The sequence below is a fragment of the Nuphar pumila genome, chromosome 4 (assembly GCF_984573655.1).
Source record: "Nuphar pumila chromosome 4, dmNupPumi1.hap1.1, whole genome shotgun sequence".
In the NCBI taxonomy this organism is placed as follows: domain Eukaryota; kingdom Viridiplantae; phylum Streptophyta; class Magnoliopsida; order Nymphaeales; family Nymphaeaceae; genus Nuphar; species Nuphar pumila.
Window position 1 is genome coordinate 28,403,605 of NC_143252.1, and position 24,068 is coordinate 28,427,672.

Below are 24,068 nucleotides of genomic sequence, written 5' to 3' on the forward strand. Positions count from 1 at the left end.
GAAGAAGCACAATGATCCCTGCATCAGAATTCTTAATAAACAAAGCAGTGTCAGTTAAACAGAATTGAAAACCAATATCAATCATAACACGACTAAACCTATCATACCAAGCTTTTGGTGCTTGTTTAAGTCCATAAAGAGCTTTTTCTAAGCGAAGGACTTTACCCTTAGGAATACTTAGACCAGGAGGGGGTTCCATATATACTTCTTCAACTAGCTTTCCATTTAAAAAAGCATTTTTGACATCCATTTGAAAAATAGACCATTTTTTGATAGAAGCTAAGGCAATTAAGGTTCGGACAGTAGTCATACGAGCCACCGGAGCAAAGGTTTCTTCATAATCAATCCCATATTCTTGGGCATAACCTTTGGCTACTAAACGGGCTTTATATCTTTCAAGAGTACCATCACTCTTGGTTTTAATTTTATAAACCCATCGACATCCTATAGTTTTCTTCCCTGAAGGAAGATCTTGAATATTCCATGTAAAAGCCTTTTCAAGTGCATCTAATTCAGCTTTCATGGCTTCTATCCATTTGATATCATTTTTTGCTTGAAAATATGTGGATGGTTCTTCATATGAGTGAATTAATGCAATAACTGCCCTATATGTGGGTGAGAAAGACTCGTATGATACAAACTTTTCTGGAGGCCTCGAGATTCGGGATGATTGTCTAGTTGGAATGTTAGAATATTTCTCAAGTGCACATGGAGTATTAGACTCTTGTCGCCTGGAATATTGAATACTAGTATCTCTATGAACTTCTTCATTTTCAACATTAAGATCAATAATTCTTTTATCATCATCAAAGTTACAATCAAGGTCATATTCATCAGATGTTGATGTTAGATCTAGCAAAAAGGAGTACTCAGTGACGTCTTTTAATTTTCTAAAATCAAAGAAGCTCTCCTTTTCAAGAAAGGAAACATTTCTAGACACATATAGTTTATTATTTTTGAAGTCAAAACATCTATAACCTTTCTGGTTTTCAGCATATCCTAAAAAGGCACAGGGAATCGCACGAGGGGAAAGTTTATCATTTTTGTCAGTAAATATGAAACATTTGCACCCAAATATTCTTAATCTAGAGTAGTCTGGAGAAATGTTCATTAGTTTTTCAATGGGAGTGATATTTTGTAACGAAGAAGATGGCATCCTATTAATGAGATAGGTGGCAGTTAAGGCAGCTTCTGCCCAAAAGTCTTTAGGGACTTGATTTGCTATTAATAAAGTTCTAGTGGTTTCTATAATATGGCGATGTTTTCGTTCTGTCAGTCCATTTTGTTGAGGTGTATAAGAACAAGATCTTTGATGTGTGATGCCATGCAATTTAAGATAATTTTGAAAATCTGTGGATAAAAACTCTCCCCCTGAATCTGTGCGAAAAATAGTAATAATATCATTTTGAAATTTGTTTTTAACCATATTATGAAAAGTTTGAAAGTATGAAAATACTTCAGACTTATGTTTGAGAAAGTACATCCACGTATGTCGGGAGAAATCATCGACAAAAATAACATAGTAAACAAATCCTCCTTTAGAAATTACTGGTGCAGGACCCCAAACATCCGAGTGTATTAATTCAAGTGGTCTTGAAGAGAAAAAGGTTCTGTTCTGAAATGGTAATCTTTTCATTTTGCCGAGAATACAATCTTTACAATCAAATGATTCAGAGTTACAAAATTTTCCTAGATTTGGAAAATGTTGGATTTTGGCTATATGTGGGTGACCAAGTCTCTTATGCCACAGCTCCAACTCTATTTTTTGAATATTATAACAAAAAGCTTTCTTCGGCATTTCCAAAAAATCCATGTAATAGAGTCCTCCTTCTCTATGGCCTTCCCCAATCAGCTTGCCTGACTGGCGATCCTGTACCCAACAACCATGAGAAGAAAAAGAAATATTACACCCATAATCAGAAATTTGAGATACAGATAAAAGATTTAAATTTAATTTGGGAACATGTCTAATTTCTGGAATAAAAAAATTTTTTGTTTTATAAATTTTTTCAAAATTTCCTATTCCTTCTATTTCAAGAGAAGTCCTATCAGCAGTAAAGACCTTTGACACACTTGTTTTATTTTTAACACATTTGGATAGACTTTGATTATTTGGGGTCATATGAAAAGATGCACCAGAGTCAAGAAGCCAAGAAATTTTACCTAAGTCAGAAAAAGATGAGGCTGCTGCACCGGTTGAAGCTTCAGATGAGGAAGAGGCACCTTTGATGAGAGGCTGAAGAATCTCCATTAGTTGGGCCAGGGAAACTGGTGCATCCTGATCTTTAGGCTCTGATCCAGCAATTGCAGCTCTTTTTTCTCTCAGCTCCTTAAGTTTGGGACATTGTGGCCTGTAGTGTCCCGGTTCATGACAGTGATGACAAATAACTTTCTTCTTATCATAGTCACCATTTTGTCGGTTAAAGTGAGGAGGCCTATATGATCGAACATGATTCCCTGGTCTAGACACGGCTAAAACGGAATCATCTTCAATTTTTAAAGAACCTTTCCGGAGACGATTTTCTTCCATTGTTAACTCTTCAATAGTTTCAACAATAGAAGGAATTTTTCCCCGGTGAAGTAGGGCCGATTTAGTGGTTTCAAATTCCGGCCTTAATCCAGTGATAAACTGGTAAAAATGTTCAGCATCGAGTTGTTTCTGACGAAGCTCGATGTCTTCGGCACAATGCCACTTTGGTTCTAAAAGGGAAAGTTCTTCCCAAAGTTCGGACAACCCATTGTAATATTCACGAATAGTTTTGTCTCCTTGTGTCATCATTCGAACTTTTTCTTGGAGGTTGCACACGTGTGCAATATCTTTAAGGGAATACATATTCTTAAGGTATTCCCATGCCTTATCGGCATGATCAAATTTGGCAAGACTTGAGCATTTTTTAATGTCAACGCTATTGATAAGCCATGACATTATCTTCGCATGAGATATTCTCCATTCTTTCCATTTCTTCTCGTATGAGGCAATAGCCTTGATTTTCTCTTCTTCCGATAGAGGGACCTCTTTATCTCCCTCCTTTTTAGTAAGAGATAGCTTAGGTTCCGAATCGGAACCATCCACAATCCCCCATAAGCCTTTTCCCCATATATGGTGCTTCACGATTGAAGCCCATGTTACATAGTTCGTATCGCTTAGTTTCATAGGCATGATGGTGACTTTATCATTGTCATCCATCGATTACAAGGAGAGAAAGAATAGGGATAGAAGAGAAACAAGAAGGAAAATGAGAAAGAAAGAAAAAAAAACAATACAACAAGATGTGAAATCTTCTCCAATGAAGTGATAAAACACTTCTCTTCAAGTGGCAAACACTTTTGCAAACGGGCACGGAAACCGAGGCAGCTTTTCCTCAAGATTTAGTACTTCCGCGGCTCTGATACCATGAAATGAAATGGGGATCTTCGAAACACGTGCTTTGATTAACAAGAGCAAGTGTCAAGAATGACACTAAAGCATAACCCTTAAAAAGGGTATAACTGGAAACAAAATAAAAATAAAAATGTATTCTTTATTGATATGAAAAACCAATTGCTTAAGAAGCATTGGGGTAAAATATAAGAGGGGCTGCACCCCTTTATATACACAGCTGAAAGAGGACTCAATAGAGTTGTTGGGCACAGTCCAACAGCTCTATTTAGAGCTGTTGGAATGTGTCAGTCCAACAGCTCTATCGCTAGTCAAGTCTGGACAGGACTTGACTAGCAACAGTCATTCTAGTTCAAACTGAACTAGATGACATAAAGACAAAAAAATAAAAATAAAGGAAAAAAAATACAGAAAAGAAAGAAATTAAAAATGTATTTATATATATATATATAATAATATAATATTATTATATATACATATATGTACAGTTTTACATTTTAACATATTGATCTTGATCATAATGTTGACAATGAAGAAGTTCATAGAGACACTAGTATATAATATTCCAGACAACGCGAGCCTAATCTTCCATGTGCACTTGATAGATATTCTGACATACCAACCAGAAGGTCATCCCGAGTCTCCAAGCCTCCAGGAAAGTTTGTGTCATACGAATCCTTTTCACTCACATATAGGGCAGTCATTGCATTAATTTATTTCAATGAGGAACCTTCTTCGTACTTCAAAACAAAGAATCATGTTGAATAGATAGAAGCCATAAAAGTTGAATTAGAAGTACTTGAAAAGGCTTCTACTTGGATTTCCAAGATCTTCCTCTAGGAAAGAAACCTATAGGGTGTCGATAGGTTTACAAGGTTAAAACCAGGAGTGATGAAACTCTTGAGAGATATAAAGTTTGTTTAGTAGCCAAAGGTTATGCCCAAGAATATGGCATTGATTATGAAGAAACCTTTGCCCTTGTTGCTCGTATGACAACTGTCAGAACTTTAATCGCCCTACCTTCCATCAAAAAATGGTTCATATTTCAGATGGATGTGAAAAATGCATTTCTAAATGAAAACTTGGATGAAGAAGTCTACATGAAAGTTTCTCAAGGTCTTAGTATTCCCAAGGGTAAAATCCTTCGATTAGAAAAAACACTTTATGGACTTAAACAAGCACCAAAAGCTTGGTATGATAGGTTTAGTCGAGTTATGTTGGATATTGGATTTCAATTTTGTTTAACTAACACTGCTTTGTTTATTAAGAATTCTGATGCAGGAATTATTGCGCTTCTTCTATATGTAGATGATATGATCATCACCGGAAGCGATAAACAGGGAGTTGAAAACATCAAAAAACTTCTTAAATCTCATTTTGAAATGACTGATTTACATTTATTAAGATATTTTTTAGGCATTAAAATTGCTTATTCTCCTAGGGGTTATTTATTGTCTCAGACTAAATTTGCTTTTGACATTGTTTTTAGGTCTCGCATTACAGATGAAAAGAAAGTAGACACTCCAGAAGTTGTCAATGTCAAAATGAAGATTGATGATGGAGAACTTCTTGAAAAGCCTACTCCTTACAGACAGCTAGTTGGAGCACTTTCCTATTTATCTATTACCAGACCAGACATAGCACATGTTGTACACATAACAAGCTAGTTTCAGCATGCTCCTATATATGTTCACATGGGAGCAGTTATGAGTATCATCAAATACATTAAGACCTCTCTTTCGTGAGGACTTTTCTTGTCTTCTACTTCCTCACTTGATTTAATTGCCTACACTGATGCTGATTGGGAAGGTGATCCCAATAATAGACACTCAACCACTGGTTTTTGTGTCTTTTTAAGAGAATCTTTGATATCGTGGAGATGCAAAAAGCAGCAGAAGGTCTCTCTCTCATCCACCGAAGCTGAATACCGAGTCATGGCTACCACGACCATGAAAGTAGTTTGGCTCAGACGCCTGCTTGCCGACATGGGAGCTGAAGCAACACAAGCTTCACGTATGTGCTGCGACAACAAAAGTGTGATCTGTACTGCGAGCAACCGAACATTTCATGAACGCACCAAACATATTGAAATGGAGTGCCACTACGTTTGAGAGAAATATCTACATGGAACAATTGATCTGCCATATGTTACATCCGAATATCAGCTAGCAGATTTCTTCACCAAGCCTCTTGTTGCTCCTAAATTTCACTTTCTCTTAGACAAACTTTCACTCATTATACTGTAAGTTTGAGGGGTGGTGTTAAAATGTAAACATGTAAACAGTGTAATATAATTATATATATACATAATAATTATATTATATTATTATTATATTTTTTTTATCTTTGTCTTTTCTTTTTTCTTTTTTCTTTTCTTTATGTAATTTTTACTTTTTTGGTATCTAATTCACATTGAACTAGAATACCACCTTTAGTCAAGTCTTAGTCAAGACTTGACTAAAAGGACATCCAAGATAGAGTCGTTGGAACCAGTGTTTTAAAACTCGCCGAGTTAACTCGTTGACTCGGCTGACTCGGCTCGGCTCGGCCCTCCAGCGAGTCAACCCGGCAAGGCAAACTCGGTTTGCCAAAACTCGGGCTTGACTCGGGCTTGACTCGGCTTGACTCGGCCTGACTCGGGCGAGTTTTGGGATGTTTGAAATTTGTTTTTTGAGTTTCAAATTACAGTTTCGAAATATATAAGTACATATATTTTAACAAGGGTTACCCCCAGATTTTGTATAAAAAAGAAAATAAAAATCATTTAAAGATAAAAAAAGCATTTAAATCCATAGAATAAAATTGCCATATTGTTCGAACTACTGTTCACCCTGTGTTATCAACTTATTCTAGCAAAATATTTTAAAGAAATGATTCTCACTATATATGGAGAGTCAATTGTGCCTATGGGAAGTCACATTTAGGTTTCATCATCCATTTGTTATGTGAACAAGCATTGTACATATTCAAATATTAGTAGTCTTTTTATAGTTGTGCCATTAATATATTTCCTGTATAGTTTTATACATGAGAAAATTGCTTATTTATGTTGATATTGGGCATTCTGTAAACTTTCAATATGCACATATATCCCTATTTTACATTTATGGATTTGTTAGAGAGGGAATTAAAACTTTTAAAACAAGCTAGCATATATGATTGCCCATTTTAGGAACCTTAGGTAGTAGCAGACTGAACTCATGGTGACCAAATCCTCTAATTCAAGTCATGAATTAGTCAAAGTGCTTGTATAGATATCAAATTCAATTATTCAAGCAAACCTCTATAGCTCTTTGCAGTTGTTTTTATATTCTTACAGACATTTGGAGACTATGTTTACTCAAAAACATGGTTTCAGACAAATTATATATTGTTTTTCTTTTAAAATCAAAAGTTAACAAAACCCGGTCCGAGTCACTGAGTTGACCCGCCGAGTCACGAGTCAATAAAGAACGAGTCGAGTTCCGAGTCACGGGTTTTAAAACCTTGGTTGGAACTAGGTCCAACGGCTCTCTCTTGAGTCCTCTCCATTCCCTCCACTCTCTTGTATAAATAGGGGTGAGACCCCACTTGTTTAGTACTCAATGCTTCTTAAGCATTTTATCTTTTTTTCAACAAAGATTATTTTTATTTTTATTTTGTTCCTATTATACCCTTTTTAAGGGTTATGCTCAAGTGTCTCTCTAGACACTTTCTCTTGCGGATCTAAGTACTTTTGTGGAAGATCCTCACTTCATTTCACCACTTGCATCCCATAACTTTCTTGTTTGAAGGAAGAGGAAGGTGGGAAAATCACTCTCAGTAGTTGACAATCACAGAGAGAGAGAGAGAGAGTGAGAGGGGGGGTGTCACTGTAGGAAGGGTTGCCGCCTTCGGTCTCGCATCGGAAAAATCACCACAAGGGAGAGGAAGAGGAAGGCAGGTAAGGAGGGAGAGGGGCGAAGAGAATTGGGGGGTTCCATAGAGCCCTAATCATCAGGCCCCCTCCCCTTCACAATCTCTTAAACCTTTTTTTCTTAAGTTTCGGTCAAATGGAGGATTTGACAATCAACGAAGTGCATGCATCAAAGCTTTTGAAGTGCATACGTCAGGGCAAGCTTTTTGGGACCCGCCACAGGCGAGGAATGCTTTTTGTGATTCAAAGTATGCTATTAATAACACTAACCCCAAGTTTGAGAGGGGATGCTAAAAAATATATAATATTGATTTAGTCTCTAGTATTTTGTCTAGCATATACCTTAAGTATACTCAAGTATACTTAAGAGGTATTTCTTCTTGCATGTATTGATGTTTATAGTTTTCTATGTATTCAAGGTATACTAAAGGTATACCTTGAATAATATTAATAACACTTACCTTAAATTTGAGAGGGGATGTTAAAAAATATATAATATTGTTTTAGTCTCTTGTTGTCTAGCATATACCTAAGTATCCACAAGTATACTTAGAGGTATTTCTTCTTGCATGTATTTATTTTTGTATTTTTAATGTATTCAAGGTATACTAAAGGTATACCTATTATTCATGTATTTTAGTTAAGATATACAAAAGGTACACCTATCAGGTTAAGGTTAAATATACTTAATATATACTTTATGTTAGACTAGGATTTTTATTTCTTTTTTCCTCACTATCGAAATCATTAAATATTTTATTTGTGTATTTTTATTCTATTTTTTATATGACCAACCAGTCATTGGATTTTGCTCTAATGGTTAATTTGACTAGTCAAATTAGCCGTTAGATGCCCTCTTCTATAAATTGTTCATTCTTTTTGTTGTATAGTTGTGAGTGTCACGGGCCTATTTCCTTCAATGGGCCAGTGCGGCGCGACGGTCCTTCCTTACCGCCGCAAGCCTACTCGTCAGCTCGCTTGCCGGTCGCGGAAGCTTGTAATCAGAGTGCAAGAGAGCAAAAGAGAATAGAGGGAGAGAAATTGCAATCACAAGAAGCAATCACAACGAGGGTGAACAAAAGAAAGCTCAACGCATTCAATTCATTCACAATTTTGCCCGCAGGCGATTACAGTTCAAGTATACGGGCTGCCCCTTCGGGGTATTGATTCACCTGAACCGGGCAGCTTACATCAGACTCAACAAAAGCAAAACAGACTCTAGCGCAACCAAGGTTGTTAAATGCGATGAGGCGAAGCGAGGCGTTGAGCCTGCGCCTCGCCTCTGAGGCGTACGCTTCAGGTACTGAGGCGTACGCCTCTCACAACTGGTATGAAAGTGAAGCGGTGGGAGGGGAGGCAGGGAGCGGTGGTGGAGCAGCTGGCCGGCACCTGGCGGTGGATCCACCGGCACTTGGGGTTAGCACAGCCGACAAATCGGGCGGAGGAGGAAGACTTGGGGATGAAGGAAGGCTTCAGTAGGTGGATCCACCGGCAATTTGCGCATCACAGCACGCCTCAGTACCTTGAGCGTGCGCCTCGCCTCTGAGGCGTACGCTTCAGGTACTGAGGCGTACGCCTCTCACAACACTGAGCGCAACTGTACACTGTAAGTCGCAAGGGAACATGCTCCCCCCTTCAAATCATGCACCGTCCTTGGCGCCATCTGTTTCGTGGTAAGCCCTGACTTCAGCCGGGTAGCGGCTATTCATTCGAAATGCAGGCTCCCACGTTGGTTCTGTTGTTTCCTCCCACTGCACCAAGTATTTCTTCGCTTGCCCCAAGTAGTTGACCTTGTGGCGAAGGATCTGACTGAGGTGCTTCTCGGCCCGTTGTGCTGCCGGGGCCTTTTGCATGATGGGAGCGCGTTGTGGCACACTGCATTCCGGGTCTCCATCATCTGGATGGAACTGCTTGAGGTTGCACACGTAGAACACCGGGTGCACCTTGAAGTCTGGGGGCAACTCCAACTTGTATGCCAGCTTGTCCACCTTCTTTGTGATGGTGAAGGGTCCCTCATACTTTCTGAGTAGTCTGCGGTGCCGCCCGCGGAAGATGCCTGTGCGACCAGGATATAGCTTCACCAACACTTGGTCCCCAACTTGGAACCCTGCGGGCCGACGGTGTTTGTCCGCCCACTTCTTCATTCTCTTCGCCGCTTTGTGTAAGAATGCCTTCGCCAACTCATTCTGCTCGTGCCAGTCGCGAACAAACTGATAGACGAAGGATGGCCTTCCCTTTTCTTGTGCGGCAAGAGTGTGCGGGGTCAGTGGCTGCTGCCCCGTGGCTATCTCAAACGGGTTGTGGCCTGAAGATTCGCTCTTCTGTAAATTATAACAAAACTGTGCCACATCAAGGAGCTTCACCCAATTTTTCTGATTGGCACTAACAAAGTGCCTAAGGTACTGCTCCAGTATCCCGTTGATGCGCTCTGTCTGCCCATCTGTCTGCGGATGGAAGCTTGTTGAAAACAGCAAATCAGAGCCAAGTAGCCGAAATACTTCACGCCAAAACTTGCCCGTGAAGCAAGCATCGCGATCGCTCACAATGCTCTTTGGTATGCCCCAGTGCTTCACCACATGCTTTACGAACAACTCTGCAGGGCACTCCTTGGAAGCTGAGATGAAGGTGGCATACTTTGAGAAACGATCCACCACGACCAAAATAGAACTGAGGCCATCTACATTTGGCAGACTAACAATAAAGTCCATAGAGATGCTTTCCCAAGGACGTTCTGGAATTGGTAGAGGCTCAAGGAGACCGGCAGCCTTCTGGTTTGTCCTCTTATCTTGCCGGCAGATGAGGCATGTCCGCACATACCCCTCAACGTCGTCTCTCATCTGCGGCCAATAGTAGCCGCGCTCAAGGAGTGCTAAGGTCCGCTCCTGGCCAGGATGGCCGGCCCATAGTGTGTCATGGCACTCCTTGAGTAGCTCTCGGCGAAGACTTCCCCACCGTGGTACAAAGATGCGTCCCCCTTTTGTTACGAGGAGGCCGTCCTGTAGCCAAAATCGCCGAGTCTTCCCTGCCTGCGCCAAAGAAACAAGGTGTTGTGCGGTCGGATCCTGCTGCGTACCCTCGCGGATGCGGCTCAGCAATGCACCCTCAAAATGCACTTCAGAAGACTCTGCGCGCGCAGCAGCTAATTCAGCCCTACGGCTCAGGGCATCCGCCACAACATTGGTTTTTCCAACCTTGTACTCTAAGGCAAAATCGAACTCAGTCAAAAACATCTGCCATCGAGCTTGCTTGGGCGTCAACTTCTTTTGCGTCTAAAAATAGCTCGTAGTCACATTGTCCGTCTTGACGACGAACTCGGCACCCAAAAGGTAGTGCCGCCAGGTCCTGAGGCAATACACAATGGCGGTCATCTCACGTTCGTGCACTGTGTAACGCCTCTCTGCATCCTTCAGCTTGCGACTCTCATATGTGATCGAATGACCATCTTGCATAATAACTCCACCAATGGCAAAGTCTGAGGCATCCGTGTGGACTTCGAAGGGTCTCGAATGATCAGGCAGTCGCAGCACTGGCTCTCTCACTAAGGCTTTCTTGAAGCCATCGAAGGCATCTTGGCACGCTCCTGTCCAGAGCCATACCTGATTCTTCTTCAACAAATCTGTGAGGGGCGCAGCAATGAGGGAATAACCTTCGATGAAACGCCGATAATAGTTTGCCAAGCCGAGGAATGACCGCAATTCTAGCACTTTGTTTGGCGGAACCCATTCCTAGATGGCCCTTATCTTCTGCCCATCCATACGCAGCACACCACGCCCCACAACGTGGCCAAGGAAGTTGATCTCCTCCTGCCCGAAGAGACACTTCTCTCGTTTAACACAGAGGTCATTCTCCTTTAGCACCTGAAACACTGTTCGCAAGTGCCCGACATGTTCCTCCATGTTACTGCTGTAGATCACGATATCATCCAGATAGACTACCACAAACTTGTCTAAGGGTAGAAGATCTGGTTCATTAAAGTCGTGAACGTGGCTGGAGCATTTGTCAACCCGAATGGCATTACTAGAAATTCGTAAGCACCATAGCGGGTGACACAAGTTGTTTTCGGCTCATCACCTTCAGCAATCCTCACCTGCCAGTAACCCGATCGCAGATCTAACTTGGAAAAGATACGGGCACTGCCTAGCTGATCGAACAAGTCCGCTATCAATGGCAATGGGTATTTGTTCTTCACCGTGACCTTGTTCAAAGCACGGTAATCCACACATAACCGTTTAGAGCATCATGTTTCATCTGGAAAAGGACCGGGGCACCAAATGGGGCTTTTGATGGACGAACAATGCCTGCGTCCAACATCCCGTCTAGCTGCCTGCGCAGCTCCTTCAACTCTGCTGGCCCCATACGGAACCATTGCGGGAGGCTTTGCTCCCGGGGTCAACTCAATCTTATGGTCGACCTCGCGTCTTGGCGGAAGACGCTTTGGCAATTCCGGGGGCATCACCCCCCGAAACTCCTCCAACAGTGGGGCTAGGGTCGGTGGCACTGCTGCTTCCACCTTCCCTTCCTCTGCGCACACTGCCACTAAGAATGTTTGCTCCCCATGCTTGACACCCTTCTTTAGTTGCATTGCCGACAACACTGAAGACTTGCATTTCTGCGTAAGGCACTGCACTGTGTGGGACAGGTCTGACTCCATGATCGTCAGCGTGTTGAATTTTGGCAACATCATAACATTCTGGCTTCGCAGAAACTCCATACCCAAAATCATCTTGAAATCGTCCAGGGGCACCACAGAGAAGTTGGCTTTACCGACCCAACTTCCCACTTGAATAGCCACATCCCTTGCTTCACCAAGGATGGGCTTGGCCTCAGAGTTTACCGTTTTAATGGTCCTCTGCTTTGGCCCATGCTTCAAGTCCAACCGCTCTGCCTCTTCCCGCAAGACAAAGTTGTGTGTGGCCCCGGAGTCTATCATTGCTGAAGTAGACTTTCCATTCATAATAACTTCAGCGTACATGAGTTCCTTACTGACCTGCATGTTTTTAGCTGCACAACTTCTGGCTGCATTAATCGATAGCATGGCGCCCATCCTCGGTTGCATGGTCTCAGTGTCGCTGCATTCAGTATCGCTGTATTCTTCATGTGCAGCATTGGCTTGCCCGTCGTCCTTTACAAGGCGCTTTGGGCATTACCGGGCGATATGTCTATCACCACAGAACCAACATGTCACAACCGCACCCTTGTTGCTGTTGTTATGCTTTGTGTAGTTCTGTTTCTTTTCGGATTGATGGCGTGTCGACGCCTCACCTTTATCGTTGCGCTGCTCATCCTTCTTGCCTCCGTGGTCAGGCTTCTTCCCAACTTTGGTTGATGGGGTGAAAGGCTTGCGCTGAGTGTCAACTAAGCGCTCAGCTGCCACATATGCATCTTCCAAAATACGGGGGTTACTCCTTTCCACTTCAGACTGTGCCCATGGTTGAAATCCCACAATGAACCAGTTGAGCATGTTGTCTTCTGGCATGTTAGGTATCTCCAGCATAAGCTTCTTGAACGTTCTGACATAGTCTTGCAACGAACCAGTATGTTTGAGCTCACGAACCATCCGGTAAGCCTGTCTCTGCGCATTTCTTGGCATGAAGTAGTTGCGCAACTCTACTTTGAAGTCGTCAAAGATGTCTATCACACATTGACCCCTCTCAATGTCATTGCGTTTCCGCCTCCACCAAGCGATAGCATCACCATCAAGTAAGGCCGCTGCAGCCTTGATCCTCAGATCTTCGAGGGTCACATTCTGGATATTCAAGTAGTCTTCTACTTAGAACAAGAAGTTCTCAATGGCCTTGCTGTCGCGAGAACCATTGAATTTTGCGGGTCTAGGTACATCAATCCTTGATGGTCTCTCACCATTCCCGCCATTTAGGGTCACCGTCCGCTGCAACGTACGGTTCCTCAACTCAAGATCGGTCACTGTAGTCGTCAACGAAGTGACCTGCCCCATTAGTAAGTTCACCTGCTCTTGCAGGCTCGCCACCACATCATTCAATCCATTGAATGATTCACATGCGCGTGAAATCGCTTCATCATGCGAAGTCACATCTTCCACCAGCCTGTTAACAGTTGCAGCCAACTCTTCTTGGCCCCGAGGTGAACCCATCTCCTCAGCTTCGGCAACTGCCTTGCCTTTGGTGTTGCGCAAGTGTTGATAAGGCCCCACGATGTCTTGCTCACAAATCGCAGCCTGTCGGCGTGTCTGTCGACACCGACTCCGGAGTCCCTTCCCCAGCACGAGAACGGGCTCTGGTACCACTTGTCACGGGCCTATTTCCTTCAATGGGCCAGCGCGGCGCGACGGTCCTTCCTTACCGCCGCAAGCCTACTCGTCAGCTCGCTTGCCGGTCGCGGAAGCTTGTAATCAGAGTGCAAGAGAGCAAGAGAGAATAGAGGGAGAGAAATTGCAATCACAAGAAGCAATCACAACGAGGGTGAACAAAAGAAAGCTCAACGCATTTAATTCATTCACAATTTTGCCCCCAGGCGATTACAGTTCAAGTATACGAGCTGCCCCTTCGTGGTATTGATTCACCTGAACCGGGCAGCTTACATCAGACTCAACAAAAGCAAAACAGACTCTAGCGCAATTGTACACTGTAAGTCGCAAGGGAACAGTGAGAGTGATGGATGTAAATGTGTATGTATGTGAATGTTATATAGCGAGGTTACATTTGTAAATATTGTAAATATTTGAATATTAATAAATTATTTATTTTCATTTCATCTTGTTATTATCTATGTATTACTTTTATTGTTTGTATTTGTCTTTCGCTAAATATATTATGCAAATGATTTCAGTCTTCGTTAATAAAATATATTATTGTATCTTGTTCTTTGTCTCAGATTCTGTCATTTCGTGACAAGAAGACTGGGGACACACTTAATGTAAAGATGAAGATCTAAGTCACACAGACTCGGCTAAAAGGTCGACGCACCCGCGTCGCCTGTACCCGACACGAGTGCGGCTTCGGACACGGGGCGGACACGGTCAACCAAGCGTTGGACTCGGTCAACGCACCAGGGTCGAGTCCGTCCACATTTTAGACTCGAAAAACTTTGACCGAGTCTATTTTTGTTTATTTTTTAGGGCAAAAAACGTATAAAAACTAAAAAAAATTGATCTTTATATATATATATAGTCGAGTCTTATTGTTGTTATATATATATATATATATATATATAGCTGTGTCCCCTAATGGGCACAACTTTGACCGAGTCTTATTATTGTTATATATATATATATATAGCCGTGTCCTGTGTCCAAAATTTTTTAAATTGCTCTGCACCCGGACCAGGGTTACCGGAAGCGCCTAGCTAAAAGGGAAACGTCGCGCTTCCCCGAAGCGTGGGGGGAAGCGTCCCCCTTTTTTGGGAAGCGCGTTTCCCTTTAATGGGGGACGCGCTTCCCTTTAATGGGAAGCGCGCTTCCCATCACGCTTCCCCCACGCTTCCCCCTCGCTTCCCCCACGCTTCCCCTGTTTTTTTCAAATTTTTTGTATTTTTTATTTTTATTTTTTCGCTTCCCCCTCGCTTCCGAGACGCTTCCTAGGTCGCTTCCGAGATGCTTCCTAGGTCGCTTCCGAGACACTTCCCGAATCGCTCCTAAGTGGTCCCACGCTTCCCCGCTTCCTAAAATTTTGAAACTGCCTCGCTTCCCGCTCCCGCTTCCCGTATCGCTTCCCGCTCCCGCTTCCTCAACTGGCAACCATGACCCGGACCCATGTGACAGATGAAGATTGATAATGGGATTCCATTAGAAAATCCTACTCCGTATGGGCAACTTGTTGGAGCACCCACCTATCTCACGATTACAAGACCAAATATTGCACGTCATTCATCCAGCTAGCCAATATCAATATGCACCTACTTCTGTGCACAAGAGTGTCATACTGCAAAAAACATAAAAAATCGCATGTCTAAAGGGATTTTTTCCTCCATCTTTATCTTTGGATTTGTTCGGTTATGTTAATGTTGATCAGAGAGGAGACCCAAATGATACACACACATACACCAGTTATTGTATTTTTGAAGGTGAATCACTCATATCATGGAGACCCAAATGATACACACGTGATACTTTATGTCCTAGTTGTCAAGTTTGTAAGAGTCATGTTTTGCCTTTCAATTCGTATAATAAGAGGGTTTCGAAACCTTTTGATATTATTCATTCTACACTTCTCTCTTCTTCTGGTAGCCAATATTATGTTTCGTTTATTGACGACTATTCTTGGATATTCTTCTTCAAGCACAAATATGAAGTCTTTGGTGTGTTTAAGAATTTTTGTGCCTATGTTCGTACCCAATTTTCATTAAATATTCTCAATTTTCAGCATGATGGTGGTGGTGAATATTCGTCAAAAGAATTTATTGCATTTTTACAGAATAATGGAATTAGTCGAAGAAGGTAGGTGTTGCACCCATTGAAAATAAGATAAGAGAGAATCGTTTACGGTGGTTTGGACATATTCGACGAAGGCCTAATGATGCTCCAGTTAGAAGGATGGAGAAATGGGAAAATATATTAGTTAAAAGAGGTCAGGGTAGGCCTAGGAAGACATGGATGGAGGTGATAAGAAAGAATAGGAATGCTTTGAACCTCACCGAGGACATGGCATTGGATAGAAATGAATGGAGGAGAAGGATTCATGTGGAAGACCCATAATGATTTTCTTTGTTGGTTCATATCGCCGACCCCAATTGTTTTGGGATGAAGGCGTAGTTGTTATTGTTGTAATGGAATTAGTCGAAGAGTTTCATGCCCACGAACACCTCAATAAAATGGCATTGCTGAAAAAAAGCATCGTCATATTATGGAAAGCGCAATGTCCATGATTCATGAAAGCAAAATTCCCATAAAGCTATGGACTGAGGCATTCATATAGTTGTTTATATTATAAACAGATTGCCCATGAAACATTTGCAAAATAATTCTCTATTTTTTATGTTGTTCAGTAAGCATCCGAATTATGATGAGTTGAGAACTTTTGGTTGTGTATGTTATGTTCATGTGGACAGCCAACTGAGAAACAAATTTCAGGATAAAGCACATGTTTGTCATTTTGTTGGATATGTTGATAACTATAAAGGCTATAGGTTTTTTTATCCCAAGTCAGGAAAAATTAAAATATCTAAGAATGTTGTATTTGATGAGTGCGATTTTTCTAATGATCAGTGCAGCCAGTATGTTTTGCAGCACAGGAGCAATGTCGAAGTATATCAGCCCTGGCTAGATGACAGTTTATTTACACCGATGAACATATGTGTACAACAACCAAATCATGATTCTGATCAAGTTCATGATGTTTTAGAAGATCCTCCTGTTGAATCGGATCATGACATAGAAGCTCACTCAGATAATGCAGAGATCGTATCAGGTAGATTCAAAGAATGATGCGTTTACACAAGACGCAATCAAAGCCATCACCAGTCAGCCCTGCAAGATCAACAGCAATCATTAGATCAAGAAAATCAGCTTGAACCAATAAGAAAATCAAGCAGGGTGAGACATCCAATTGAAAGATAGGTAAGTTATGAAAATTTCAACATTGACTTTCAGTGTTTCCTCACTTAGATAGGGAAACAGCAGGAACCCAAAACATTTCAACATGGAGTGTAGTCCAATAGGTGGATAGAAGCCATGAATAAAGAAATGCAGGCCTTACATGAGTATCAGACTTGAAAGACAGTAAAAAGACCACCAGATAAAAATGTGGTTGGGTCAAAATGGGTGTATAAAATAAAATACAAGCCCGATGGCACCATCGAGAGATATAAAGCTTGACTAGTAGCGAAAGGGTTCACTCAAAAGTACGGGCATGATTATGATGAAACCTTCAACCATGTTGTTAAGATAGGCACCATTTGGATCATTCTTTCTCTAGCAGTTGATCACGGGTGAAAACTAAGTCAATTGGATGTGAAGAATGTCTTTTTATATGGGCATCTTAAGAGGTTTATATAGAGCAGCCACCAGAATATAATGAGGATGATCCAAAGGCTTATATTTGCAGGTTAAAAAGAGCTATCTATGGGTTAAAGCAAATTTCAAAATCTTGGTTTGAGAGTATTTCTGATGCAATTCAAGGTTATGGTTTTACTCGGTCTCCATTAAATCATTCACCCTTCATTTACAAAAGTAACAATCTTATTAGTGTTACTCATTTATGTTGATGATATAATTGTTACTAGTAGTTGTGATGAACATGTTGAAGAAGTGAAGAGATTCTTAAATAAAAGGTTCAAAATGAAAGACGTTAGTCTGTTGAGATACTTTCTTGGAGTAGAGGTAGATCGACAGGATGACTCTCTTATTCTGACTCAGCACAAATACACAGTGGATCTCTTAAATAAAATGGGCATGAAGGATTGTAAATCGGCTGCAACTCATGTTCCTATTCACCAGAGATTGGGAGCAAATGAAGGAGAACTATATCATGATCCCACACAATTTAGAAGCATAGTTGCGCTGCCACAGTATCTTACGTTTACTCGTCTAGATATTGTTTTTGTTGTGAACTGGTTCTCACAATTCATGCATCAGCCTCGACTACCACACATGGAGGGTGTGAAAAGAATTCTAAGATATTTAAAGGGAACTGTTGGAGCTGGTTTGCTTTACAGGAAAAGAGCAACACAAGAAGATACGATAATGGTCATGGCTTATTCAGATGTTGATTGGGCAGGTGATCATGATGAGAGAAGGTTGGATTTTGGATATTGTGTTTTTCTTGGAAGAAATTTGGTCTCATGGAGTAGTAGGAAATAGAAGGTTGTTGTGAGGTCCAGTACAAAGGCAGAATATCGTTCCATGGCTACAGTCACTACTGAAATGACTTGGATCAGACATATGTTGGATGATTTGGGAGAACTTATTCCCAAATCAGTATTGTATATTGTTATGTGATAACCAAGGTGCTATCAAAATTTCAGTAAATCTCATCCATCATGGGAAGACGAAGCATATTGAAATTGATTAACATTTTATTCGTCAGAAAGTAGAAGATCAAGAGATAGAGACCAGATATGTCCGGACTGAAGAACAAGTTGTTGATTTACTCACAAAAAGCCTCACGAAGAATAGATTTTGGTACTTAAGAAACAAGTTGTCCATGGTTGATAACCATGTACAACTTGAGGGAGGCTATTAGCGTGAGGTCCAAACGTGAGGATCCAGATCACATCAGACCCCAGCGTGATCACGTTAGATCTGGATCGGTCCAGATCCAGATCACATCAGACCTAATTGTGCTTCTAATGTGGTTATTGTATTTCTATTATATTTCCTTAAATGCTCCTCATTAATCTCCTTTGTATTCTATATAAATGAGGGTATTTTTTGTCTTTGATGTATCTTAATTGTAAAGCAAATATAAGTTACAAGAGGCACTATTTTCCCATATTGGGAATCGTGTGTGTTCATCCCAAAACCCTATTGTCTTCTCTTCTCTTCTCTCTGCAGGGAATTCTGGAACTCTAAATTTAACAATGACTTTGTACCCTTAGGTAGCGAGCCTTTTTTACATAATCATGAAGAACATGCAATATATATATATGTGTGTGTGTGTGTGTGTGTGAATTCTCAAAAGAAGCTCTTTACTTGCAATGATGGAATACAATTTTCATAACAAACACAGCATAACTGTTATATTTTACGGGCACATTCGACAATCAAGCAGAAACATAATATTTTACAAAGCGTAGTTACTAACCTTTTCATTTCTCAAAAGCATGAACGAAAGCAGATTACCTATGACCTGCAAATTCACATTGACACAAACAGGTAAGTAGCAAGTGTAAAGATATAACCTATGTCACAGGGATTCGGCTAGCAGGGTGCCGCACCCGCGTCGACGCGACTCGACACGGGTGCGGCACCGGGTGCGGTCAACCCGACCCTGGGTGTGGTCAACGCATCTAGGGTCATTTTGGTCCAATTCTCTATATGTCACAGGGATTCTCCAACTAGGTGCCGCACCCGATGCGGTTAACCTGACCCTGGGTGCAGTCAACGCACCCAGGGTCATTTATGTCCAACTTTTGGACTTTATATATATATATATAGATATATATATATATATAATTTTTTATATTTTTGCCGCACCCCCGCACCCAGGTTTTTTGAAAGTGCCGCACCCCCGCACCCGCACCCATGTGACATAGTAACTAAACATCTGCAGATACTGACTCCAACACTCTTGATGTCCAGTATGCAAGCTGTGTATTCAAGCCATAACTATCCAAAAGGATATTCACAGGAATGAAAAATTATATCTAGTGACCAATTTGCAATTCCAAGAAATGTATGTAACAACTCATAAACACACCTGTGTGCTTGCAAATATCCCCCAAAATTCCCCATTGAAGTGCCCAATAATAGTTCCTTCATGTAAATGGCACTCTTTTGCATGGCTACAAGCAGCAGATGTGAGGTATGTTCCCTGATGTCAAAAATGGAGAAGCATGAGGTACTTCCATTAGCTAAATACAGATAGTCAGAAAGGAGGCTTGTGAGATCCAAGCATGCATGAGATTACCTGCCCAACCCAAATAATGGATGCAGCAAAGCCAAGGTATATGGAAGCCGGAATCATTGTATACCTATAGTCAAAGGAAACATTTAGGTCCAGAAAGAATTTCTCTTGGCAAGAGCATGCTGGATATTTCATAAACATGTGAGCCGCCAAAGATACCACTTAACTTCGTACAACAGTCTCATCAAACACTACTGAGAAAATAGATAATAGTTTTGAGATTGATACCCCAGTAAGGTCTGAAGCTTCAGATGCCCCTAGGAAGCTTTTTAAATGAGAATTAAAGACATGTCAATTGATCAAGGATTCATCAAATATATTAGCAATTAGGCATACATGGTAGTAAATAAATAAGGAGCATCATTTTATCCATTTGGATGCAGTGGATAGAAAGTTATGCCTAAAACCATATAAAATTAATTGACACTTAGCTTTAATTATTCTTGATTATTTTCCAAGATGTGAAGGGTAGAAAACTCTTAATGCAAAGTACAAATGGATTCATGACACATACTCCCAATAATTCAAATATCTGCATGAAGGGGGGGGGGGGGGGGGGGGGAGACATTCAAAAACCCTGTCAGGGGGACAAACCTAAATCTAATCCAATCAGCATGCCAAAAGCCACATCTAGTCATTTAAAATCTATGAACGCAAAAAGGATTGGCCTTATGAAGACAAGATAATCACGGCCCTCATGGGCGGAGGAAGGACAACCACATAAAAACATTAAAATAAAATAAGAAAGAAAGGTAACTACAAGTAGAGAACATGCAAACAAAAGTGCCTAGGATCTACAGAATACATGGCTTATACCATTCCCCACCTGACCATTTCATACAGTCGCCAGACCTATTGCAAAAGATTCTTCATAAAAAAGTAAAACTACTGCATCATGTGTCTTCTTAATATCTTCCAGTATTTGATTACTCAAGGTTATATGTGTAAGTTGCATTTAATATTCTAATCCTTCTCAAAATTGATTAGGTGAGTGAGAAAGAGAAGAGCAAAGTCTATTTGAGGCTAAAGTATTGTGTTCTCATTCAATGAAACAAAAATATACATAAGAATGTCCTTTATTAGGGTTATAATGAGAAGTGATTAGAGACAAAAACACCGATAATAGTGCTAAACTACAAATATGTAAATATTACATAGAAAAATGATGAGTATGCCACTATTCCCACCCCACCCCCTCTCAAACTCGAGATGGTGATATGAAAACTATGATAAGTTTGAAAGTAACAGTGAGAAACTTTGCAACAGATTGTGCTGTAGTAAAGAACTTGGCAAGCTGGTGAATAAATTGAATATAAAGTAAAGAAATGACCGCATCAAAGATATTCCCCTCATAAAATGATAGCCAATCTTAGCATAAGGTAATAAAATGATTCCATCGAGATATTGCTCACTCACATAATGACAACAAATCTATGTGCTTTCTGCACTCATAAAACTCATGGTTACTCCCATGTCTTTAAGAAGCCAAAGTAACTATACAATCTCCATCATAGTTAGAAACATAGCTTTATGCTATGCTTCTATGGTCAACAAAGCAATCTTTTGTTGCCTCTTACTGCATTATGATATCAAGGAGCTTCCTAGACAAATACAAATCTCTATGGTAGTGCATCAACTACCAACGCATCTCTCAAGGTCCTATTCACAGTAAGTTGTGAGCTCAAGAGAAGACATTAATGAAAAGAATAGACCATAACACGTGGTATCAGGAACATATCAAATAACCTTCAACTCTGTTGCCCTATGCACTGAACAATGTGCACTCATAAACTGACTGAACACATAAACTAGATACACATCTGGCCTAAAAATAGTCAAATAAATCAAGCTACCAACTAGCTAACGATAAACAGTAGGATCGCCAAGTAGCTTTCCATCAACAACTCAATGCTTTGCAAGGGCTTATACGGGTGTATCAACATGCTTGACATCATCAGCCATCCTCGTATCAGCCACCAAATTAATTGCATATTTATGTTGAAATAGCAAATATCCCCCCAAGAATAAGCAATCTCCAAACCCAAAAAATAATGCAAAACTCCTAAATCTTTCATTTTAAACTACTAAGCAAGTTTATTCTTAACACCTGCAATTATCAATGATCATATTATCCATATTGAGCAAAAGCAAACAACGACCTTTAAGCTTATCTGGCACAAATATACATGATCATCTATGTCACAGGGATTCGGTTAGCAGGGTGCCGCACCCGTGTCGACGCAACTCGACGCGGGTGCGGGTGCGGCACCGGGTGCGGTCAACCTGACCCTGGGTGCGTTGACCGCACCCAGGGTCATTTTTGTCCATTTTTTTGGATTTTTTTTTTTTTAAAAATTGCCCTATGAAATGGGCTGCAGAATTTAAAAAAAAATCTTTGGGGGGGGGGGGGGGGGGGGCGCTGCCCCCCTATAACCCCCCGCCAGGAGCGGCCCCCCCTGGACCCCCGCCCGCTGACCGCGCAGCGAGACCCGCGCCGGGGGGAGCCCCCGGACCCCCCTTCCTGCAATGGCAAAAACAATGAATCAGGCTCCACAACTCATCACTTTCATCTTTGGGGACAACCATATAAGATAAAAAAATGGTAAAAAGTAAGTTGGGCATAAATGTCATGGACCTTAACAGCTACCATACATTCATACATATAGACTATACATGATATATATATATATATATTTACATTTTTGCCCCTGCCACACCCCCGCACCCGGGTTTTTTGGAAGTGCCGAATCCCCGCACCCGCACCCATGTGACATAGATGATCATGTTAACTTTGCTTTAAACCACAATTTTTCACTGCACAACCATTAAATGGTGTTCTGCTAAGACCATAAAAACTCTTCAATGCATGCACGCTCTCCACTTATGATCAGTCATACCTAGAGGCAATTGCATATAGACATCCTCCTCCAAATGACTATTGAGGAATGTATTATTTACATCTAGCTGCCACATGTCCCATTGTCGAATTGCAGCCACAAAGAGTAAGGTGCAAATGATAGTCACCAGTGTGGGATATTAGAAAATGAGGCACTCAACTTAGGCAAAGTGGGATACCGGCATCCTTCCTTTAAGATCGACATGACTAAAACAATTGACTTGGTAAGATGGGAGCTATGTCACATAGGTGTGGGTGCGGGTGCGGGTGCGGGTGCCGGTGCCGCACTTTAATAAAACTTGGGTGCGGGGGTGCGGGAGGGTATATATATATATATTAACAGTTAACAGTAACACTAATGAAATAAAAAACAATATGGCCAAACCCCTTGGGTCTCTCACAAATCGCAATATTGCCCTGGTATCGTGTGGAACGGTCTAATGAGTATGGAGTTATAAGAAGAGGGGGAGATCATAGGGTTTTAGGGATTGTTCAACTGTGTGTCCAAGCTGACATGTTCTTATCCAGGACACACTGTCTCGAGTTACTATTTTTTAGGAACGAAAAAGACACTGTTTCACAAGATGCACAGAGGTGTGAAACAGCACATTCGCGCATCCTGCGTTTGACTGCAACAACATCCCACGCATCCACGACGTCCTACACAATGCACGGGACGCAGAGTCAAACACCCCCTTAGTGTCCAAGCAAGAGATGGTCTATCTGGTTTAGAACATGTTTGTTACAGTTTGATACACTGAATAGGTTTTTCTTATTATTAGAAAGAACAAAAGAGATTTTTCTGTTAAAATCAAGTTAGGTATGCCAACTTGGGGATTCATATCCAAGGCTCCATAGGGCTTAGCCCCTACTCTATAGACGAGGGGAAAGAGATTGAGAGAGAGAGAGGTACTGAGAGGGTTTAGCCAAGAAGAGCGAGAGAGATGAGGGGAGAGAGATTGAAGGAGATTGAGAGAGAGAGAATGGAGATATACCTGCCGGAATCTTCATGCCGGAAAGGTCACGCCGGAATCGCTGCTGGGTTGGAGACGGAGAAGAAGGGTCGGGAGGAGGGGGAAAAATATTTTCCCCTAATCCCCTTCCCAGCCCATTTCAGCGGGTGATTTTTTTTAAGTCCAAAAATTGGACATTTATGACCCTGGGTGTGTTGATCGCATAGGATTGGTTTGACTGCACCGGGTGCCGCACGTGCACCCGCATTGCATCACGTCGACGCGGGTGCGGCACCCGGCTGGCTGAATCCGTATGACATAGGATGGGAATTTTGCTTATTGCATGACTAGGATGAGTTTTAGGGAGAAAATGAATAAGGTGGATCATGGAATTGTTGAGCTTGGCATT

General features: G+C 41.3%; 1 protein-coding gene across 2 annotated transcripts in view; it reads right to left on the reverse strand.

The window, feature by feature from the left end:
- The window catches only part of LOC149839753 (Major facilitator superfamily protein), a 113,061-nt gene that overhangs the window by 57,114 nt on the left and 31,879 nt on the right, over positions 1-24,068 (reverse strand). For both annotated transcript variants that reach the window (XM_090002803.1, XM_090002804.1), the window contains exons 3-5: positions 19,814-19,877; positions 19,604-19,717; positions 18,989-19,033 (exon numbers count right to left, since the gene is read on the reverse strand). In XM_090002803.1, coding sequence (XP_089858929.1) covers positions 18,989-19,033; positions 19,604-19,717; positions 19,814-19,877 — 223 coding nt within the window. The remainder of the gene's footprint in view (positions 1-18,988; positions 19,034-19,603; positions 19,718-19,813; positions 19,878-24,068) is intronic.